Here is a 20,205-nt window from a genome sequence, read left to right as displayed (position 1 = left end):
AGAATTACTGACAAATTTTATGAGAAATTTCACAATATTTTTGTATCTCCAACTTATAAATAGTTTTTTTTTATAGGATGGGAATTCTCAAGAAAGTAGGCGGTCACCTCCACCCTTGTATACTAATATTAACTTATCAATTATACAATAATTGGATGAAAAAATCAACCCTCGCCATCGCCAAGTATGTAAATGAGTTTCAAACAGCAAATTATTCCACACTAATTCCAACTGTGAAAACGTAGGCAGCCAAACAAGCTATGAAAAAGAAAGCGAATTTCACCAAATGCCCAAATAAGTAAACTGCCTCACGCATGAAATCAAAATCAATGAAAATATTATACACAATACACAAAATGCCCACTTTCAAGCGTTTGATACAGACAACACAACAAGAACCTTCCCCAAAATTGTAATTCCCGAATTATATCACGAGAGTCCAGACAATTGAGAGCAGATCGGAATAGAACACCATGCCCATTTGCTGAATCTCGTTACACTCAGTTGAAAAATAAATTGACTTTAAAGGCAAGGAAGATGCTCAAGTGTCACAAAGATTCAATATTTTCAATCATCACCAGCTTGATCCCAACGAGATTTCTATGAACAATTAAAATTCTTCGAGGTCTGAAGCTCAACCAACAATCTGGACAATCCTTTCACCTTCATGAATGTTCATTTCTTGACTGGATACAACAACTCCATCACAATCAGCTTCTGTACACTCTGCTTCATGGATGTAGTTTGGTAGTATACTCGTATATTCCCCATCTCTCAACCAGCAAAAGGCACTTGAATTCCATTTTACAAGGACAAAGAATAAAGAAGATCAAAGCCCGTTAAGCTTTGAATATAATCTGCCGTTACAAATTTGCTCACTTGGTAAAAACAGATTAGTATTGATTAGCCAACACCACCCTTCTGATTCAACCTGAATTTTTCACCAACGAAGTCTCAACAGCAACTTGGCACATGTGTTGACTTGATCAGAGCAGTTTCTTCAATGCTCATTTTGGGGAATGGACAATGCTGGGATAGCAAAAGAATATAAAATCACAATATTCCATTCAAAACGCGCTGATAGTAATCGTACTGTCTTGTCCTCCATGCATCTAAGCTGCTACTGATAAGGGATAGCACCACAGACACACATTGCTGCATGAAATTTTCAACCACAACTATAAGAACCAGAGGATCCCCACATGGACAGACATTTAAAGAAGCAAACTAACCTCTTCTGTTAAACTTAAATGGAATCTTTTCCTGAGGTTCTGAATTGTCCGTTGCCCACCTCTGAAACATGGATAACCAGAATCCTGAATGCAAACACAACAAACATTATAACAAAATATGTATATGACGTAGGGATTCTTTAGAGCTCATATTCAAGTATTGGTAAACCTCTAGGTGAGCTAAACATAAGTAGCAGGATGAGCCTAGCCTTAAGGGACGTGCCTAAGCCCCTTTCTTTTCTTTTTTTCTTTCTTTCTTTTTTTTGGGGGGGGGGGGAGATATAGTGTTCATTTTGGTGAGTTTAGATGGCAAATGCTAGGTCGACTACAAGGTTCCAAACTAGTTGAGATCCTAAGTTTCCATGTCAGTCTGTTTACCCACTCTTTCTGCATTGTGCTTCATATTTTAATTAGATGTTACAGAGAACCAGGTGACACACTTAAATTTCAGTGAAATCACTTTACAGTAAATGGGTAACTTGCAAAAGTATATAAGGGGAATTAAATGCTATATATGTAAATTACCTGCATCATTTCAACCAGAAGTATGATACGCTCTGCATGCTTACGGCAAGTCAAAAATCCTTGTATGCATAAAACCTGAAAATGAAAATCGATGACTCATATCCAAGCTTACAATAAAAGGTTTAATAGCCAACAGTGGGCATAACAGTCACTTATAATCATAAAAAATGGATACAAAAGAAAAATGATGGGTGGATAAGTACTTTGAAATAGTCAAAGAATTCGCTTGGAACTCCCTCAGCATCAGAGTCCATGACCTAGAACAAGAACGAAGGCACGGTCAATTGATCATTCAGTATGCAATTGTATAAAAGTATAAAACCCTATTAAATCTCCAACACTAGTCTAGTTTTCTGCTGAGTAACGTAAAAAATCAATGCTCTGACAGCTTAAACATCCTCTAACCTCGAGAAGTTCACGAGTTAACTTAAATGGTGCACTCTCAAAATTTACTCCTCCTGGTGAATTGGATAGCATAAAACCAAAGTCAATATGTATAATATGGCCTTCTTCATCCATCAATAGGTTTCCGTTGTGCCGATCCTTCACCTGCACAGCCATAAGCATGCTGATGAGAAATCTCATATATATAGTGTAGCCCTGTTAAAATTTAAGAACGATAACATTATTACAGATGATTTTAAGACGTTAAATATAGTAGGTGAGATAATTTGTAGTAGACAGAATGGAAAAGAAGAACCCACGAGGCCATTTGCTCAGATGGTTTAGGCCAATGATGACCATATGGATCCATAAAAGTCTGTTACATCAACAGTCAAAACAGGACATACTTTGGCAAAAAAAAACATGGGGGGGGAGAGTTGGGGGAGGGGGATTATGTGTAGCAGCACAGTCGTTGAGATGCTTTGGGACCGGAGACACCAAGACAAGGGATCCAGATGTAGCTCAGACTAATTCATTTCCTCTGGTGTAAGAGGTGTAAGGTTGGACACCGAATAGTATATGTTTCTGGATTGCATAGGATTCTTTGGCTACCACAGCGTGTGTGTGTGTGTGTCAGAGAGAGAGAGAGAGAGAGGCTACCTGTAGAAGGTAACATAAAATGGAATAGCCTGCCATACTCTCCACAAAATTCCTCTGCAACATGAAAAAGTCCGTTAAACTTAACACAGCTGAACTTAAGATGATGTGAAAACCAAGAATGCCAACCATTCTAATTACAAAAAGAGGAAAAAAAATTTTGATGATATTGGAACACTAGCACGAACAACAGACTTCTATCACAAAAAAATAGTATGTGATCCAAAAATTTGGGGCAGAAGAATTCAATCTCAGTAACAGTGCGCCTCTACCCAGCTCAGGCATGATCAGCATGCAACGTTCATTTACTGGCATTACCAGTCGTTACATTTACATTTCAAATACAAGTACAAAGTAATAAACCAAATTTGCGCTTAGTTCTAAAAATGGTAAAATGTTCGCAAATTAACCAAAACGTCCCATGAACCACTTCCCAACTGTAGATTATTAGCGACTCTTGTTTCAATGTTTCAGCAAGTGCAATATATGACTCAGACAAGTAAAGGGATCTTCGTCCAACACTGCATGCTATCTTGGTCCAATTGTCTTTCTCATCTTTTTTTATTTTCTTGTTGGAAGCTCTTCCTACCTCCATATGAGATAACAGTATTGGAATCCATAGTTGGCCGTATGTCGTGTAATCCATGGGAAAAGCATACGATAACATAAAGAAGCAATAGACATCACAAGCATGAAACTTGTTATAACAAAATCAACAGACAAAAAATGGATGCCTAGAACTTTTAACAACCAATAAAGATATAGTACTACTTCTGACAGATCTGTCAACAAATTTCAGAACCAATAATAATAATCTGAAACTTAGAAATAAAAATCAGAAAATAACATGTCCGCAACAATAAATGAAAAAGAACATCTGTTAAGCACACAATTTAAAATGCTTTACAAGTTCAATATAATAGTAGGATGAGCCTCCACAATTCAGTGATTAATTACCTGAGCAAGCTTGAAACTTGGAGAATTTTCTTGATACTTGGCAATGAAAAAATCACGCAAGCTTGTGATGCTAGGAAACCTACTTTTGATAGAATGAATTGATGCCTGAAAAACAGAAATCCATGGTCAATTAAATAGCCAAATACTGCAATGGTAATAATCATGTTTACGGAAGAAGAAAAAATTACCGTATCTGGAATTGTTTCAATGAGAGCCGTGTAAGAAGAAGTAACTAGCACTTCATAAGGGCGCAACCAGAGGGGCAGGCCAGCTTCTTGAAATATATCTGCAATCAATTATATAAACATATTTAATTCTAAGATGATGTGGAAAAGACATGAAAAAGGCTTCAACTATCCGTTTAATGATTAATTGTCCAATCTAAAGCTTTAATGATTAATTATCTGTTTCCTGGAGGAACCTTTTGTTTTTCATTGCACAAGTGGTTTGAAGCCAAACATCTATGGTACAAAAAGCAGCAACTGACCACTTCTAAGTTATACACGACATTCATTCATGTCAATGACATGACCTCAGACAGCTCAAATTCTAGAAATAGTTTATATAAATCAAAATAAGGACGAACATATGAAGTTTTTAATTTTTCTATATTTATTTGGAATATGTAAAGAAAGAAGATTTAAGGAGGTCACGTAAAGCTATAACTTGAGAACTACAACTGATATCGTCCTGTAAGACGCCAACGAAATATAAATTCTCTAAAATATACCACTATAAGAGTGATAATTTTCTAATTAATTATATTTCTATTTTTTTATTTGAAGCTAGATAAGTGCTTGATTATTACATTAGTCATCTGTCATCACTAAACATTAAATTAAGGACATTGACAGATAATGTACTTTGCATGTTTCACATAACCTACATAATATATATTATCTTTCGTCAGAAATTCAAAATCAACCTAACATATCCCATCATTCATCACAACAATGGTGAAAATGATTGAATCATTTAAATATGGAAACTGAAAGCAGCAATGTAGTATGGTTTTTCTGCACCAACTTTTTGTTTCTCATTTTGATTGTATAACGTTTTTTAAGCAACCAAGAAACCAGTTAATTCATACATGGAAAAGACAGTAAGAATAACAGGTTCACCTTCTTAGAGCATATCATAAGTTCATAACTACAGGAAGCAAAAGCAAGATATTCTACAAAATGTGACAATTAACACATTTCTGTTTGTTCAAAAACTAGCTACCTACCATAGAAGTGTGAAACTAGCTGCACAGCAAGATGCTCCTGTCTACAATCATCACCACTTTTTACAATTACCTACATAAAAAACGCCAGAATCAAATGCGTTAGAAACAAAGCTTTGAAAAGAGTTCCATTATCAATTATTATTCAATAGCAAGGCCAAATCCTGAATATCCAATAGATTAGGTACAATGAGAGTAATTGCCTACGGATGAAATGTTCTATGACATCTGTTTAAGCAGGTCTGTCCGACGTAGGCCATATGAAATGGCCCACATAACAGCACAGGATATAAAGCTTCCAGGTTCAGCAACTGATACCAACCAGGCACCCATTAAAACAGAAACCAAATGGCATGAAGTTCAGTACTTTAGCACAGACATACATACAAAAATGCTTTGACCCACAAGAAGATAGGATAGAGAAGCAACTGGCTACCCCTCGAACGCCCCAGATAGGAAGTTGTGGACCTTAAGATCTGAGAATATGGTGTTAGCCTGCTTTAAAATAACAAGGCCTGACAATTTTCATTCCATTTCCTCTACCTATCTCTCCTCCAAAACTCTTGGTGCTACTCTGCAACTTCCTTTCTACCTTCTCGCACTCCTCTGGGACCTTATTCACTCACAGGTGATTAGACCCCTAGCGTATTTTGAAGGTTCAATTTTCTGCCCTTATCCTTTGATTCCCATAGGTGTAAAACTTTTTCTTTTCCTTCCAATTTTTCTTTTTCTTCTTCTTTTCTGAGTGTCTGTCCACAACTCGGGTTGTCGTTAAGCATGTGCATGGACCATTAGATCCACAGTACCTTCGGTATACATTGACTATCTAATAGCTCGAGTTTTTAGAGCAAGTGGTTGTCAACACGGTATCAAAGGTATGCCTAATTGCTTACAGAGGTATGAGGTTTGAAACTCTAGTTCTATGTTAACATCAAGATGGCCTATTATAAGGCAAGCCTTCGTCCCTGTTAGACTTGTGGCAGTGTTACTGTTGCACCTCTTTCTAACTGCTCAAGCATTTAATACATATTTTATTCTGCTCCTTTTATTCTACTATACAAGCCCATACCTAGCGGTACACTAAATGCTTCCAATTATTCCAAATACCAATCGACCGCATGACAATATTCAATCCCTTAACTCGCCCCTATTGTAAAAGTTCTCAACTATCAAAACAATTGATCTTGGCTTACCAATTAAGAAAACAAAATCACTAGCTTAGTTCCCACTTGTTTTAATATAAGCAGCACCAAACAAAAATATGCATAGACCTAGTGAAGTAAAAAAAATTAAACACTTACAGAACGCAAATCCCAGCCAGAGGATTTCCCATAAACTGAAGCATCACGTATCCTCTCTTTTTTTGCCTCCCAAAGTTCACCAGACAATGCATCGGTTGCCTTGGGAACACCACCATCAGAAAGCTGCTTATAAGACATTAAGATCTCCTTTAGACAAATTAATTCACGTGTTCATTTACACGTCAAAGCAAGATTACAAAGCCGTTCATTAATATCCACCTTAGGTTTTGCATCAGATGAATCCTGACCAGCTCCTTTTAGAGGGAGTCCAGGAGGTGCCTCCCCTTTTGCTGCAGCAGCCTACAGAAAAGCACAATCACTACATAAGGCCAGAAATCATACTTAGAAGTAACAGAATAAATATAAAATGCATATACAATTTGGCTTTCGAAGATACGTTTTTAAACTTGAATGCATAAGCCTATCTATTTCTCACTTGATACTTGAAGTCCCACTACAGTGCATGGCAGCCTAACAGACTCTGACTACCCTCAATTGCTGAGAGAAGTTAATGAAAATTCACAAATAAGTAGGGAAAACTAAACCAAGTAGGCCCAAAACCCAAATAAGATGAACACACTAAAAATCCCAAATTTGTATAGAAAATAATAATGCCATTCCTTTCATGTTGAACTTTATAATATTCATTTTCCTATTTAGTTACCTAATTATATATTATGCCACGTCCTCCAATTGCAGATTTTGGAATTTATCGAGCCTCTATGTACTTGGGTAAAAAGATAAGTTTGCCCACTAGGTCCTTAAAAAAGCATTTCAAAATTTACGCTTCTTTAAAATGGAAACAGATAAGCTCCTTAACCATTTCACTTGGGCGTAAAACATCATCTTCATCTAACAAGGAAAACAAACTGATAAAAAATAATCTTCCACTATGAGGTAACCAGCAGTGAAAATAATCTTCCACTATAAGTTTATTAAATGATCTGCTAAATCAGTAGATCTCATATATAATTGTGTAATGTCCCAGTGAACATATAATTGTGTCCTGGCCCAGTGCACATACTTTCCAACAAAGCAAAGAGCCAATAAAAGTTCATATGACCCTGCTACATGAACACAGAGATAGTTGTCATACAATTAAAAGGCATGCATACATTTATCACTTAACCAAATTATGGAAGTATCCAAAATTATCAATTATAAACACATATATTCCACTTACAGGCCCACCTTTACTTCCTCTATTGCAATAGTGCTTGGAACACGACGGTGTTCCTTCCGACGGGGTGGCTCTTGATCCTCTACATCTTCCATGTTGACCCCAGGATCAGCTGTCAGCACAACTCTTACCCATTCCAAATCGTGATGATATTGACTTCTTAATTCTGGTCCCTCCATGCCATTGTCCAATGAGACTTTCATGGAAACCGAAGCATGTGGTAGACTACCTTGTTGTAGATTACCATTTGAATGTGGCACTTCATTGTTGTTCGACTGGTCAAGCAATTGTTTCTCTACAGAAAGACCCACATGTACAAAGTTCACTTTGGCATCCCACGATTGAGACATTGCCTGGTCAATAGCTTGAGAAGTAGATCTTAACATCCTATCACCATTACGATGAACATCCTGTGAACTCCATAAAGGATACGCCCAAGGAGGAGGTTTATCGAGTTGTGCATCTCCATTTGCCAAAGGAATTCCTCCTCTAGAAAGTTTTTGTACATTGGATGTATCCTTTGCATGGCTATAAAGAAAACCATATGTAAGCATAATAATTCACAAAGAAAGCCGGTTAAGATCTTAAAAACAATATAAACGGTCAACAATCCATTAACTGGATGATAGAAACTTCAATGTAGTTACCTTGGCATTTCACCTTTTAAAACCTCCACACATATCAGATAAGGAGCCTTTTCCCTAGAATTCAAAAGAACAGCTTCATCTTCAGGAATATGAACCACTCGATACATTCCCTTCCCCATTGGAAAGCACACTCCTACAATTACATTTGAATGTATTTGAATGGAAATAAATATAGAATATAGTGACAACTTATACCGTGATTTAGTGAAAAACGGTCTGGGGATCACTGGAAGAAAAAAATAAAAAATCATTGCACATGCATATATACTTCTCGAATTTGTTGATATGTATCAGACTATAGACAATTAAAACGAAGCGATATTGGCAGACCATATGTCTATAAGTATGGTGTGTATACATAATATATAGAATACAAATCACATAGACACGTGTTCACCAATCATACACATCTGTATCGACTAATAGGCTAATACACATCCGATAAAATAAACCAGAAAGGCAGTTAATGTTCACTTTTCGTTGCCACATGCTCACATCTAACTGGCTCATCATTGTCATTAGATAATTCATCGCTGGAAAGTCTTGGAACAAAATCATATTACAGGAAATATGAAGATGAAAAGGTCTTAAGAATCATTAAGAACCCTTTCAAAAATTTGAACCAGAAATTTTCATCTCCACTTAATTTAGCTGATACTGCTTCCATTTTCAAATAAGGTATTATCATAATCGACAAAAATACTATTAGAGAGATGCCTGGGAATGGATTTCAAAATAGATCAAAGACATCCCAAGCATCTTTGAGAACATTACATTTCAACCATCACATTTCGAATAATGCTCATTGGCCTTTCCCTCAAAGGGGTACATGGAGACTTTGATGATACAATCAAGCAAGCTGAAATTTTTACACAGATGATAACACGAAGCTGCAAGTCTAGCAGGAAAAGCAAACAAATCTGTATGATCATAAGTTCCTCAGACCAAAGAATTTGGGTGTGCATGTGTATTAACATGAAAAGATGAATTCGTATGATTGAAAAGGATTTGGATGCTGGGCATTTTAAGTGCCTATTAATCGCCGATAAATAGGCGAGTAATAGCTATATGCTACTTGACCGATCCGCATAGTTAAAAATAACCAAGTCTGGGCGGAAAAAAAAAATCAGGTGATTTGTGCCAGTTATTTGGGCGCTTTCCGATTCATCGGTTCTAAAAAAGTGGTGCTTAACAAAGAAGCTCATATAAGGTGAAACATAAGTACGTATGTGACTTTCTTTTAATACATCGTCTTAGATGTGGCATGTGTTTTGTGTTACCTAGGGGAGGGAAAATTTCTTATTCGAGATATCATTCGATTAGTTCCCAATTAATCCCCGTTTATTTCCAATTACTAGGACTAATCACGATACACTCCTAGACTGATTAGCTACCAATCAACGCTTAAACTGCATAGGAATTTGATAATACTACATTTACATGATAAGGTGGTCAGACCTTGAAACAAGAAATAATCAACATCTGTCAAAATAAATACCTCCACTGTTTTCGGCAGCAGATATATGTGTGTTGATCTCCGCGAGTGACTTGCAACACAAGAATCACAATATCAGAATGTGACAGACAAATACTCAAAAAAGATAGATATACTCATAACTTAGCAAGATCAAAGTGAGGAGACTTTGTAGCAACCTCACGGAGAGCACTTTTGCGATCTTCAGTTGGAAATATATCCACCAGACCATAAGACGTATCACATAGAGATTGTACAAAATCCAACGAAACATGATATGCCCCTTTGCGAATCTGTGATGTCACATTATTTGGCAATGGAGGCTTTGGATTTGACTTATCATTCTGTTGCTTCGGTGAGCCTGGATGCTTCTGTTAAGTAGAAGCACGAAAAAGGAAAACATAACAGTGTTATGTAGAATAGTAGAACAGATTAGCCAAAAACGCATTCCAATGAATAGTTATTTCTATGCTAAACTAACCTCTTTCTGCTTTTTCAAACCATAAAGCTCGGAATCTTCCACAGAGCGATCCCGATCTCGAAATAGCTTGCGGAAAAATTTCTCTGTTCCAGGACTACTTTCAATAGTACCACCAGCATTACCATTTTCAGTTGCAACTGCACCTTTAACATCTTCCGGATGCACACGAAACAATCGACGGAACAAAAAAAAATCAGAATGTTCTTCATCGACATTGGCATCTTCGTCATTCGTTCTATCATTCCCATCTTTCTTATCATCAACTTTAAAGAACTTGCGGAAAAACCCCTCTTTTTCATCATCTTCTGTTGACCTTGGACCTGCTTTCTCTTCAGAATCTTTATTATCACGAAATAACTTCTTAAAAAACCCTTCCGAGCTAGACGTTAGTGCCTCATCATCATCTTTACTGTCTCTAAGAAGACGCCTGAAAAACCCATCCTTCTCCTCAAATTCTGCTGATTTAGAACCTGCTTTCTCATCATCATCCTTACTGTCTCTGAGAAGCCTCTTAAAAAACCCATCCTTCTCCTCAAATTCTGAAGATTTCGAACCAGCTTTCTCATCAGTTTCATTCTTACTATCACGGAACAAGCGCTTGAAAAACCCCTCTTTCTCTGAGCTAGACATCAGCTCATCATCCTCATCTTTACTATCCCTTAGAAGCCTCTTAAAAAACCCATCCTTCTCCGAATCATCATTATCATCCTTCTCTGACGATTTCCTAAATAGCAAAGCATCCCTTACTTTCGGACCCGGCAATAACTTCTTAAAAATCTTATTATTCTCCTCCCCAGTACCAGGCTTCCCACTCTCTTCCTGCAAAGAAATGCTCCCCGAAGACGGCGAAAACGAAACCGACCGTTGGGTAGGTGGCGAAGACGTCAACGACAAGAATTTTTGCTTAGACGACAAAATCTTATTAAGAACTTGATTCTTACTCCCCGGACTCGAAGGCGGATTCTTAGGCCGAATCAAAGGCGGCCAATCACCCATTAAAGTAGAAGCAATCTGACATTTCTCTTGTATTCTACTTATCCCCTCATTATCATCATTATCCTCTAACTCGGCCATTAAAAACCAATGCACTTTCAACGCAATCTGTAAACTCTTGGTACACATATCGATAACAAATTTATCCAAAGAAGGACTAGGTTTATGTACCAACATATAACAAATCTGAAACAAATAACTCTCAACACCAGATAACGGCAACGTATACATTCGATTACACAAATAATCTCTAACACCAGGGTGTTCATGTTTATATAAATAACTAACGGCAATCCATTCACAAAAAAATGCTGAATCGAAAAATCTAATTAACCATCCATTTTCACCACTCTCGTTACTAGTAGTAATGTTTTGCAGTGGTATTTCTCGTGGTGATGATGATGTCTCATCACCACCTCGATTTAATCCTAATAATCTTACCATTATTATTATTAATCTACCATCACAACAATTTTCATCAATTTAATCTTACCTCACCAACCCTAAAAACTTTTTTTTACGATCGGAATTGGGATTTAAATGAAATGAAAGAAAGAAATAAGCTGACGTGGACTTTTTATATGTCCTCCTTGTTGTTATTGTTGTTGGGTGGAGAGAGAAGAAAGAAAATATATATTTTTTTTTCAATTCTATTCGAGTCAATTAGTTTTCCCTCCGTGGTACATAATCGTAATTCTAGCCACCTTGGTCGAGTCCAGTATTAATAAATGAGATGGAAAATGTGACTTGACAATTTTTCAATATTCTAGGCCGACATAACAGTGCTAATCTATCTATCTAGTACATTGTTTTAAGTTTTAACCCTACTTGCAGTTGTACCTAATTCTTAAGATAGAAGACAAAGCAATCTTTCACTTTTAAACCAAACAAGCAGAGATTTGTGGACCAACTATCTCACCAAAAAACATGTTTGTGCAGGGGCTTACTATAGGAAGTTAGGAACAAATACAACAGTGAGGAGCTCCAAGTGGCATTTGAGTAGTTTAATATACAATAGTTACTGATCTTTCAAATAACACCTAATAATCTTTGGTTTGATTTGAGAGAATAAACTTTTGGACTTCTTTCTATGCATTTTCGGTGGTTTTGAGCTGAGGGAAATCAGGGAATAATAACTTTCTGAAATCTTTATGGTCTTTTGTTGTGGAAGAATTCTTTCTCCTAATCATAACTTATCTCAACTAATCTAATTCATAGTTTTCTTCGGTTCAAGTATCTAGATATTATTTATCTTTTACCCAAAATGAAACAAGACAGAGATGTCCACCTTAAGAAGCATATCTAAACAATTCCACACAACGAAAAACTGGGCGAGGCGTTTCAACTTTCACATGAAAAAAATGAATAAAGCAAGGACCGAATAACACAAACAGGACAATTACAAAAAAATAATTATAATATATCCCAAAAAGCAGAAGATGACATGAACTATAATGCTATACAAGACATATTATACATGCTGCAAAATACAATAAGGGTCACTTCATTGCCCTAAACACAGGGTGAAGCATATCGCTGGTATTTGTTTGAGCTACAATCAAAGCTCTTTATTTGAGTAAGATTGGGCTCGGTATTGGTAGAACCTGGAAAGCCATATGAACGCTTCATCTTAAGGGTGGATGGGTGATCCCCATGTCAGATCTCAAGTTAAGCACAGCTCCATTTTGATGAGAGACTCTGGCTAAGCACTACAGTCAAATGTGAGCATTTTCTGGAGCTTGCAATGGACAAGACAAAGAAAGACCTAGCATCCAATCAATCCAACTATTCTACACAATCAATGTCCACTTTGCATGGTTAACTTGTGGGTTAGAAGAAAAGGATTCTTGAAAGATTCAAGGCAAACGGCATGGGAGGTTTCCAATCATGAAATGACACCAAGTTTCTGTTTACAATAGATCCATTGTGCAGCCAGAATGTCTCAGTCGATTGGTGGAATTGTCTCACTTTTGCCTGAAGCTCCCACAAGATGGCAACCATTGCAGAACATGGTTCTGTTTCTGGAGCATAAACCCATAAGCACCTAACCAATCTCCCACGTGCTATCATGCCTTCGATCTCTTCATCTGTGAAAAGCAACCAAGTCTTAAACAAATTGGTTAAATTAACTGAACATGAAACTGAAAAAATCAGCAAACTTACCTGGTATAGATTGCAAGTAGTCCAGGAGTTCTGTTCCTATACGAGTGGATGGCCACTTAACTGATATCTGACTGTAGTCAATGACATTTTGGAAGGGTAATTCTACTTGATCTGACAATATAACTGGGACGCATTCCTATTTAGTACAAAATATAGATGATTTTAGTAGACTAGACAGACACACACACAAATACAGAGAGAGAGAGAGAGAGAGAGAGAGACCACAAAATAAGACTCGTAAAAGCGAAGGGTCCATGATGATTCGCCACGTGGAGCTAGGCAGAACTTAGCATTGCGCAAGTGTTGAAAATACTCTGTCCTTCCCAGTTTGTCAGGGCCACTAAACTTCAACTCTGGAGATTCCAACTGTTCATAAAATCAATATGTAGACCTTCTGGACGAAGTTGAAAAAAGCTGGAGCATGCAAATTAATTACATATATTTTCTATGCATATCAAAGGAGTAAGTGAAAATTTTGGATTCATCCAGTGGACCATATAAAGTTCAGAATGGGTTAACTATTGGAGAGGTTGGGCTCCTCACCCCTCTTATGACCCTAAAAGCAGTAACAGATTTAGTCCATCCATTGAGGTCATCCAGTTTAAAGTGAAAATGAGATATGCCATGATTATTCACAAGTGAAAACAAACCTTATCTGGGAATTTCTTTGCAAGCTCTATTAACTGAAGGCGACCGCTCTTCCCTTGAGCTCGGCCTAAGAAGTTTGCTAAATATTTCCTCTTTGATAATGGCAAAGGCTTGACTAAACCAGCCCCCACTTTCGTCATACTATCCTCAACATTCCCAGGAATTATGATATCTTTCCATGTATTAAAGGCACTTGTATCTCGCTTGTCTGTGCGATCACCCTACAGTTACATATAAGAAACATTGATTAAGCATCCAATGTCTCTGCTTGTATTTGAAAAACATTTGCAAATAGACAGTACCTCAGGAGTAAGAATGATGGACCGATTCAAATATGATGCCCAAGACCGAAACAGGTGTGCACCAGCACCACTGTTAGTGGAAGGAAAATCGCATACATCAATAGAAGGAAGAGCAATAAAGCATAGAGTGTGCAGCCAAATATAAGTATGCAGTAAGAAATGGCAATTAAACATTTGTAGATGCAAAAATGTAAGTTGTCATTTCTTTTTTTCAAAAGTATAGTAGTGTACCTCTGTGTACGTTTGTAACTATTTCTAAAATGGTTACAGAAGTTTCTTAGAGAAGCTCTAAAACACAGCTGAATGGAAACAAGAAAGTATACCTTGGAAAAATGAATATGTGGTTGCGACCACCAGATAGTCGAAAATATGGCATTTGACTCAAAACCTGGTGTAAAAAGTACAAAACAAAATCAAACGATCGTGAGCACGGCAACCTTTATAGAACTTAAAGTAGTTTGTTTCAAATTAATACAAACTAATTAGCAACGATGGATCAATTACATGCATATATACCAAACATCTATTATTCCGACAAGTGACAAGAAATATTTGTGCAAGCTCCAATTTCATATTGCCTCTTCTCATATGCTACGAACACATACACTTCAAAAGATTTGACAATTTCAACAGAAAAAGGGGAGAGGAAAAAGCTTACCTTCACATATGTTTGGTTTATCTCCTTATCATTCAAACCACCCATCATCCGCGCACATTTTACATAAGATGGAACAAAGAACAAATCTGCTTCATCTTTTTTCAGTGTCCGAAACTTTGACTTGAGTAACAACTTGTGTATCTTAACCTACAAAGTTAAAAAAAAAACCAATGCATTTCACTCAAAAACATCCAATATACGAAAATGTAATACTTTAAAAAAAGAATCAACATTGAATGCCGAACATATACATTCATCGAATGGCGCAAAAACCATTAAATTCAACATAATCCCAGCTCAATAATCAACATTTTCAATCCTTAAAACCCCATCCTCAATCAAATGCATGCACAAGTTCTTAAAAAATGCACTTAAAACTAAACATCTACTCGAATTTAACATAACATAACATAACAACAACAATCCAATTTCTACCAAAACAACAACATAAGAAAAACCAATTTAGTCCATTACCTGAGTTCCCCATTGACCTTTAACACAGGCCTCAGCAGTAATCTTCCCATCTCTTCCATACATTAATTCCTTCAACCCATCTACCTCATTCTCCTCATAAACATAAATCTTCAAATCCAAATACGACCCATACCCACGTTCAGGCCAAAACATCGACGCGGCCCCATTATTCACAAACCCAAAACTTTTCAGCCCATTAACTTTTTTTGTCTTGTAAGTACAAAGACTTATAGATTGATCAAGTGATCTGGTTATGAAAAATGTTGTGAGTATTAATAGTAATGCACCGATTTGGTGTGTTCTTGTACATGGTGTTTGATTTTGAATCGTTCTGAGGGTGGTGTTGTTTCTGTTTGTTAAATTTCCCATTTTGAGGACATGGAAAATTTTCGAGTGAAGAAGAAAGAGTGTTATTGGAATTGGAATTGGAATTATTTGGTTTTAGTCTTGTTTTAAGTGATTCTGATTTGTACTCAATTATGGATCAGAATCAGATCCATGGTCCGTTGGGACCCGCATTGACGGGCCACAAGCCCACAAAACTATGCCAATAAAGCTGTAAATCCATGTTCTTTGAAAATTGTCAATTGAAAATGCCTACATATAGCACGACAATTTCTTTCGGGGTGCCAAGCATAGTACAAAATATCAGGATATGGGTATTTATCGATATTCAGAGATATTCTTTTTTGGAGATATTTGAAGTTTCACATGTCTGAATAGATATATCCAAAATATCGACAAATATCGTAGATATTGTAGATATTTCTTGATATATCATGATACATTATTTATATTTATTTGAAATATAATGGTAAATATTAAATAAAATTGTTATATATACAAAATATCGCCAAATATCACAAAATATCCCTAAATATCACAAATATCGCAAATATTATCGAAATATTATCTAAACATATCGTGATATTTAAATATCTTTTTCTGAAATATGGATAGATATCCTCAAATATCGCGATATATCGGGATATTTTGTACTATGGTGCCAAGAGTTCTTTAGAGCAAGTCTAACGGAGAACTGCTAAATAGTCCAGTCAAATTTGGCATCCCAATATCAAAAAACCAATCCAATCGCGTTTTTATGTTTTGAAGTGCTAAATGATACGGACGACATAGTTTTTTATTGCATCAGAATAACTTAAGTTGAAATTTTTTTAACTAATGGCACAATTTCGCCGGGCCCGTTGAAATTTTTTTTCTCGCCCATTCCAAACTTATTTAAGACCGAAGGTCTTAACTTTGGCTGAGTTTTTGACTCTTTCCAAATTTAAAACCCTTTTAGCAGTCCTATTAGAATGACATTTTTGTGATTAGAGTGTTATATTTGCCTTTAGCAACCCATATAGCCTCCCATTGGACTTGCTCTTAGTAGCTCTTTAGTCTTTAGCTCTTTAGTCTTCGTGTAAGCTAAATGAAATTACATAATCTCAGTCTACCTTTACTTTAATAGAAAAATTTGTCACATGATTGTAGAATTAATATAAGCTTAAAAAGCCCTTGTATCACATGAGAGGGATTCTAATGTTGTTGTGTTCAGACCTTAAAACTTCGTCCATCTTAGTAATATGGTGAGAAGTTACTTGAAATTTGCACATGGAATTTTGAGACAAATGATTAAACGACTCGATCTAGGCCAGATTTGTTCAACATCATATGCTTGAAATTGAAAGAGAGAAATAATTGTTATTCTTTGACCGAAAATCACAAATATTATTCTAAACTGATCACCATGAAAATTAAATAAGGGCATCATGGTAGATTGTATTCATAGAAAAGCAAAAGAATCACATGTACGTTATAGAATTTTTTGGCAAAGCACATGATAGTTCGTTGATAAGTTGACCTTGTTATCAAAATATCCAATTATCCGTACTTCGTAAGTGAAATTATCAAGTCTAAAGGACTGAAAATTTGTGTCTTAATTAAGTTACTTTAACAAGGAAAAGGAGAGCTGCATGATGATACTGAATAGATAAAGAAGTATTTGGGACTAAGTGCATTGTACAAGAGAACTTGAGATTATGAGATCGAAAGAGTCACAAATACTGTATGCATGAGTTCCTTGAGGTTGAGTTTGAGATTTGGAAATTTTGATTTCGTGCTTCATAACTTGAAATATTGATCCCTATTTATCAAAATAAAAATAGATATATTGATGTCTACAAGCAGTACAAAATGAAAAAGAAAAAAATATAATTATATATGCCACATTAATTATGTATATAATAAATGCCACACTTCGCTACTTTTCAGACGAGTGCTTCTTAGCAATTTAATGGGCAGAAATAAATGTTTGTGTTGCCAGTTGCCACTGCCAGACCTTTGAGGTATGGAGTGACGTTTCCATCACAGATGTGGGATACATGCTTTCCCATTGATAGAATTTTGGAATTACGAAAAGTTGACAAAACAAACTGAAAATATGGAATTTTCACCTTATAAATTTTAAAAATGGTTCAGTGAGCTAAGAAGGCAACGATTTCGTCTAAATTTGAAACATTTTTTCGATTGGTGTCCATAGAGGGAAAAGAAAATTTGTAGCTCAAAATCTCAAATACGCATAGGAACTTTAGTAACATGAATTCTCCTTTTAAATACATCAAAGATAAACGGAAATGAATGCTTGAAATTCTCAGAAAATGTGACAATGAAGTTGGCGGCGTATGGCGTAGGACAGCAATCACCAATGAGTGAAACCATGAAGATGTACGGTAGTGGGACACATTAAATGGAATTGACCTTCCGACTTTTCTGCCGCATTAACTCCACGTGTCTCGTGCTTCACCTTCACTCAAGGAAAGAATGTGTATATTCGATCGTCTAAGAGTACTCTTCTTCCAAATCATCTCATGCACTCCAAATTACAGAAACATCCCTATATAACAATACAATATAGATAAGATGGATTTCGTATGGAATGTACATTTCAGTAATATGAGCTGATCTTGATTTTACATTTTGTATCCAACCATAAAGACTATAAATACACCAACTGCTTCAAGGCAAACTACCAACTAACCAATTTCCCTGTCTAAAGTCTCCAAAATATTAAAATGGAGAAGTCTCAAAGTACTCTTGTTATTTCTCTTCTCTTTGTCTTCTTGGTATCTGCAAATGCAGTTTATAACATCAATGTTGTGAGCTTTGGTGCAAATGCTGATGGAAAAACAGATTCAACCCAAGCATTGCTTAAAGCTTGGACTTCCGCTTGTGCTTCAAAACAATCTGTTAGGATTTATGTGCCTAATGGAAGGTACTTGACCAAGAAAGTTACCTTCGGTGGCCCTTGCAAAAACAATGCCACCAGTTTCCAGATTGATGGCACTTTGGTTGCTCCTAGTTACAATGTTCTTGGTAATACTGCTACTTGGATTATGTTCCGTAAGGTTACTGGACTTTCGATCAGCGGAGGTACATTGGATGGTCAAGGAACTAGTTATTGGGCGTGCAGGAAGGCTGGAAAGAGTTGCCCCGTTGGAGCAAGGGTAAGTGAATTATAATACTACCAAACCAACTACATATATAATATGAAATAAATTCCAATTTCTGGAGCATATCAATATCAGTATAGTTAGCTACTTCTCCTTATCGACGAGATGTTTTCCAACATTAATCCTGTTCGTTGTTGTGCAGTCACTATCCTTCAACTACGGGAGCAATATTGTCATCAGAAGCTTGACATCGATAAACAGCCAAAATATTCACATTGCCATCAACAATTGCAACAATGTTTTGGTTCAGGGGATGAAGATTGTTGCCCCTGCTGATAGTCCAAACACAGATGGCATACGTGTACAAAAATCAACAGGTCTGACCATCATGGCAACTAGTATAAAGACCGGTGATGATTGCGTTTCAGCAGGCCCAGGCACCAGAAATTTGTGGATTGAAGGAACTAATTGTGGGCCAGGACATGGAATAAGGTGAGTTCAGATATATATATATCAAACTTGCCCCTTCCCCATTGTTTTTCCCCCAAATGACCACCTCTAACTAAATGGCATAAATTGTCATTTTGCAGCATAGGGAGCCTGGGTAGGGATATGGTTGAGGATGGAGTGCAAAATGTGACTGTTAAAAACGCCATTTTTACTGGAAGTGATAATGGTCTGAGAATAAAATCTTGGGCGAGACCGAGTAAAGGATTTGTAAAGGGGGTTCTTTATCAAGATATTATCATGAGAAATGTTGAGAACCCCATTATAATTGACCAACATTATTGCCCTCGAAATGAAGGATGCCCTGGTCAAGAATCTGGAGTGAAGATAAGTCAAGTGACGTACAGAAACATTCAAGGATCATCGGCGACACCAGTGGCAGTTAATTTTGATTGCAGCCGTACTAATCCATGCCAAGGCATCACACTGCAGACCGTAAAACTAACTTACCAAAATAATGTGGCGAAGTCTTCCTGTCTTAATGCAGATGGACAAACCCGTGGTTCAGTTTTGCCAGAGAGTTGTTTGTAGATAAACTATAGATTAAAACTATTCTTGTAGTCTAGGAATAGTCAAGCAGACAGCATTAGTGCTCAGTTTTTGGTAAAAGTATCGGAGAAGGTGTGCTAATGAGTCATGTTTCGGATGCCCCAATGAACGGTTGGGATCTAGAGCATACTGAAGCAATTCTTTCCCTTGTATGTTCTCAAATTCTCATACTTGTATCGATATTTCATTTTTGTAAATGGAAATTTACTTATTTAGCCAAAACTTTCGTTGTACATCAAGGACAAAATCTAGCTTGTGCTTTACTTTCTATGTTGATATTGGCGATCGACAGCTACTATTATTGAGTTTTTACTTACTAAGGCAATTAGCTATAGAACTATGATCCAATCTATAGAACGAATCCTCAATACGACGGACTATATCAGGAATAATGCC

General features: G+C 36.5%; 3 protein-coding genes across 5 annotated transcripts; 1 reads left to right on the top strand and 2 right to left on the bottom strand.

Annotated features, from left to right (window-relative positions):
• Positions 1-295: 295 nt before the first annotated feature.
• On the bottom strand, positions 296-11,712 carry LOC147502788 (phosphatidylinositol 4-kinase beta 1-like). The gene is made up of 16 exons (XM_086607622.1): positions 10,064-11,712; positions 9,762-9,953; positions 9,607-9,655; positions 8,109-8,241; positions 7,473-7,989; positions 6,501-6,581; positions 6,282-6,404; positions 4,984-5,053; positions 3,944-4,041; positions 3,756-3,860; positions 2,802-2,855; positions 2,163-2,306; positions 1,961-2,014; positions 1,758-1,832; positions 1,233-1,316; positions 296-1,155 (listed from the first exon to the last, which is right to left on the bottom strand). Exons 1-16 carry the CDS (start codon positions 11,498-11,500, stop codon positions 1,054-1,056), a joined length of 3,318 nt encoding a protein of 1,105 aa, XP_086463748.1. The 5' UTR covers positions 11,501-11,712; the 3' UTR covers positions 296-1,053.
• Positions 11,713-12,455: 743 nt separating this feature from the next.
• LOC147502787 (Exostosin family protein) lies at positions 12,456-15,745 on the bottom strand. Of its 3 annotated transcripts, none has more exons than XM_086607619.1 (8): positions 15,302-15,745; positions 14,828-14,974; positions 14,493-14,557; positions 14,170-14,239; positions 13,870-14,088; positions 13,442-13,585; positions 13,220-13,355; positions 12,456-13,143 (listed from the first exon to the last, which is right to left on the bottom strand). In XM_086607619.1, the coding sequence occupies exons 1-8, from the start codon at positions 15,668-15,670 to the stop codon at positions 12,887-12,889; spliced, it is 1,407 nt and encodes a 468-aa protein (XP_086463745.1). In that variant the 5' UTR covers positions 15,671-15,745; the 3' UTR covers positions 12,456-12,886. The 3 variants fall into 3 exon arrangements, with proteins under 3 accessions (XP_086463745.1, XP_086463747.1, XP_086463746.1); XM_086607621.1 differs by having other exon boundaries at positions 15,319-15,728; XM_086607620.1 differs by lacking the exon at positions 13,442-13,585.
• Positions 15,746-18,369: 2,624 nt separating this feature from the next.
• On the top strand, positions 18,370-19,989 carry LOC147502786 (polygalacturonase-like). The gene is made up of 3 exons (XM_086603906.1): positions 18,370-18,807; positions 18,956-19,245; positions 19,344-19,989. The coding sequence occupies exons 1-3, from the start codon at positions 18,376-18,378 to the stop codon at positions 19,789-19,791; spliced, it is 1,170 nt and encodes a 389-aa protein (XP_086460032.1). The 5' UTR covers positions 18,370-18,375; the 3' UTR covers positions 19,792-19,989.
• The last annotated feature ends 216 nt before the right edge of the window (positions 19,990-20,205 follow it).

Source organism: Coptis chinensis, chromosome 4 (assembly GCF_015680905.1).
Source record: "Coptis chinensis isolate HL-2020 chromosome 4, ASM1568090v1, whole genome shotgun sequence".
Lineage (NCBI taxonomy): Eukaryota > Viridiplantae > Streptophyta > Magnoliopsida > Ranunculales > Ranunculaceae > Coptis > Coptis chinensis.
This window is presented reverse-complemented; position numbering and strand designations above follow the sequence as displayed.

Excerpts from the sequence above, each read along its gene's own strand:
- LOC147502788 (XM_086607622.1), bottom strand. The coding sequence starts at position 11,500 with ATGGTAAGATTATTAGGATTAAATCGAGGTGGTGATGAGACATCATCA. Across the intron at positions 2,856-3,755 it reads CAAGTTTCAAGCTTGCTCAG|AGGAATTTTGTGGAGAGTAT; the intron begins GTAATTAATCAC and ends TTCATGTTGCAG. Across the intron at positions 2,307-2,801 it reads TTTTATGTTACCTTCTACAG|GTGAAGGATCGGCACAACGG; the intron begins GTAGCCTCTCTC and ends ATGGCTGTGCAG.
- LOC147502787 (XM_086607619.1), bottom strand. The coding sequence starts at position 15,670 with ATGGGAAATTTAACAAACAGAAACAACACCACCCTCAGAACGATTCAA. Across the intron at positions 14,240-14,492 it reads CACATATTCATTTTTCCAAG|TGGTGCTGGTGCACACCTGT; the intron begins GTATACTTTCTT and ends TTCCACTAACAG. Across the intron at positions 13,144-13,219 it reads CTACTTGCAATCTATACCAG|ATGAAGAGATCGAAGGCATG; the intron begins GTAAGTTTGCTG and ends TGCTTTTCACAG.
- LOC147502786 (XM_086603906.1), top strand. The coding sequence starts at position 18,376 with ATGGAGAAGTCTCAAAGTACTCTTGTTATTTCTCTTCTCTTTGTCTTC. Across the intron at positions 18,808-18,955 it reads GTTGCCCCGTTGGAGCAAGG|TCACTATCCTTCAACTACGG; the intron begins GTAAGTGAATTA and ends GTTGTTGTGCAG. Across the intron at positions 19,246-19,343 it reads GGGCCAGGACATGGAATAAG|CATAGGGAGCCTGGGTAGGG; the intron begins GTGAGTTCAGAT and ends GTCATTTTGCAG.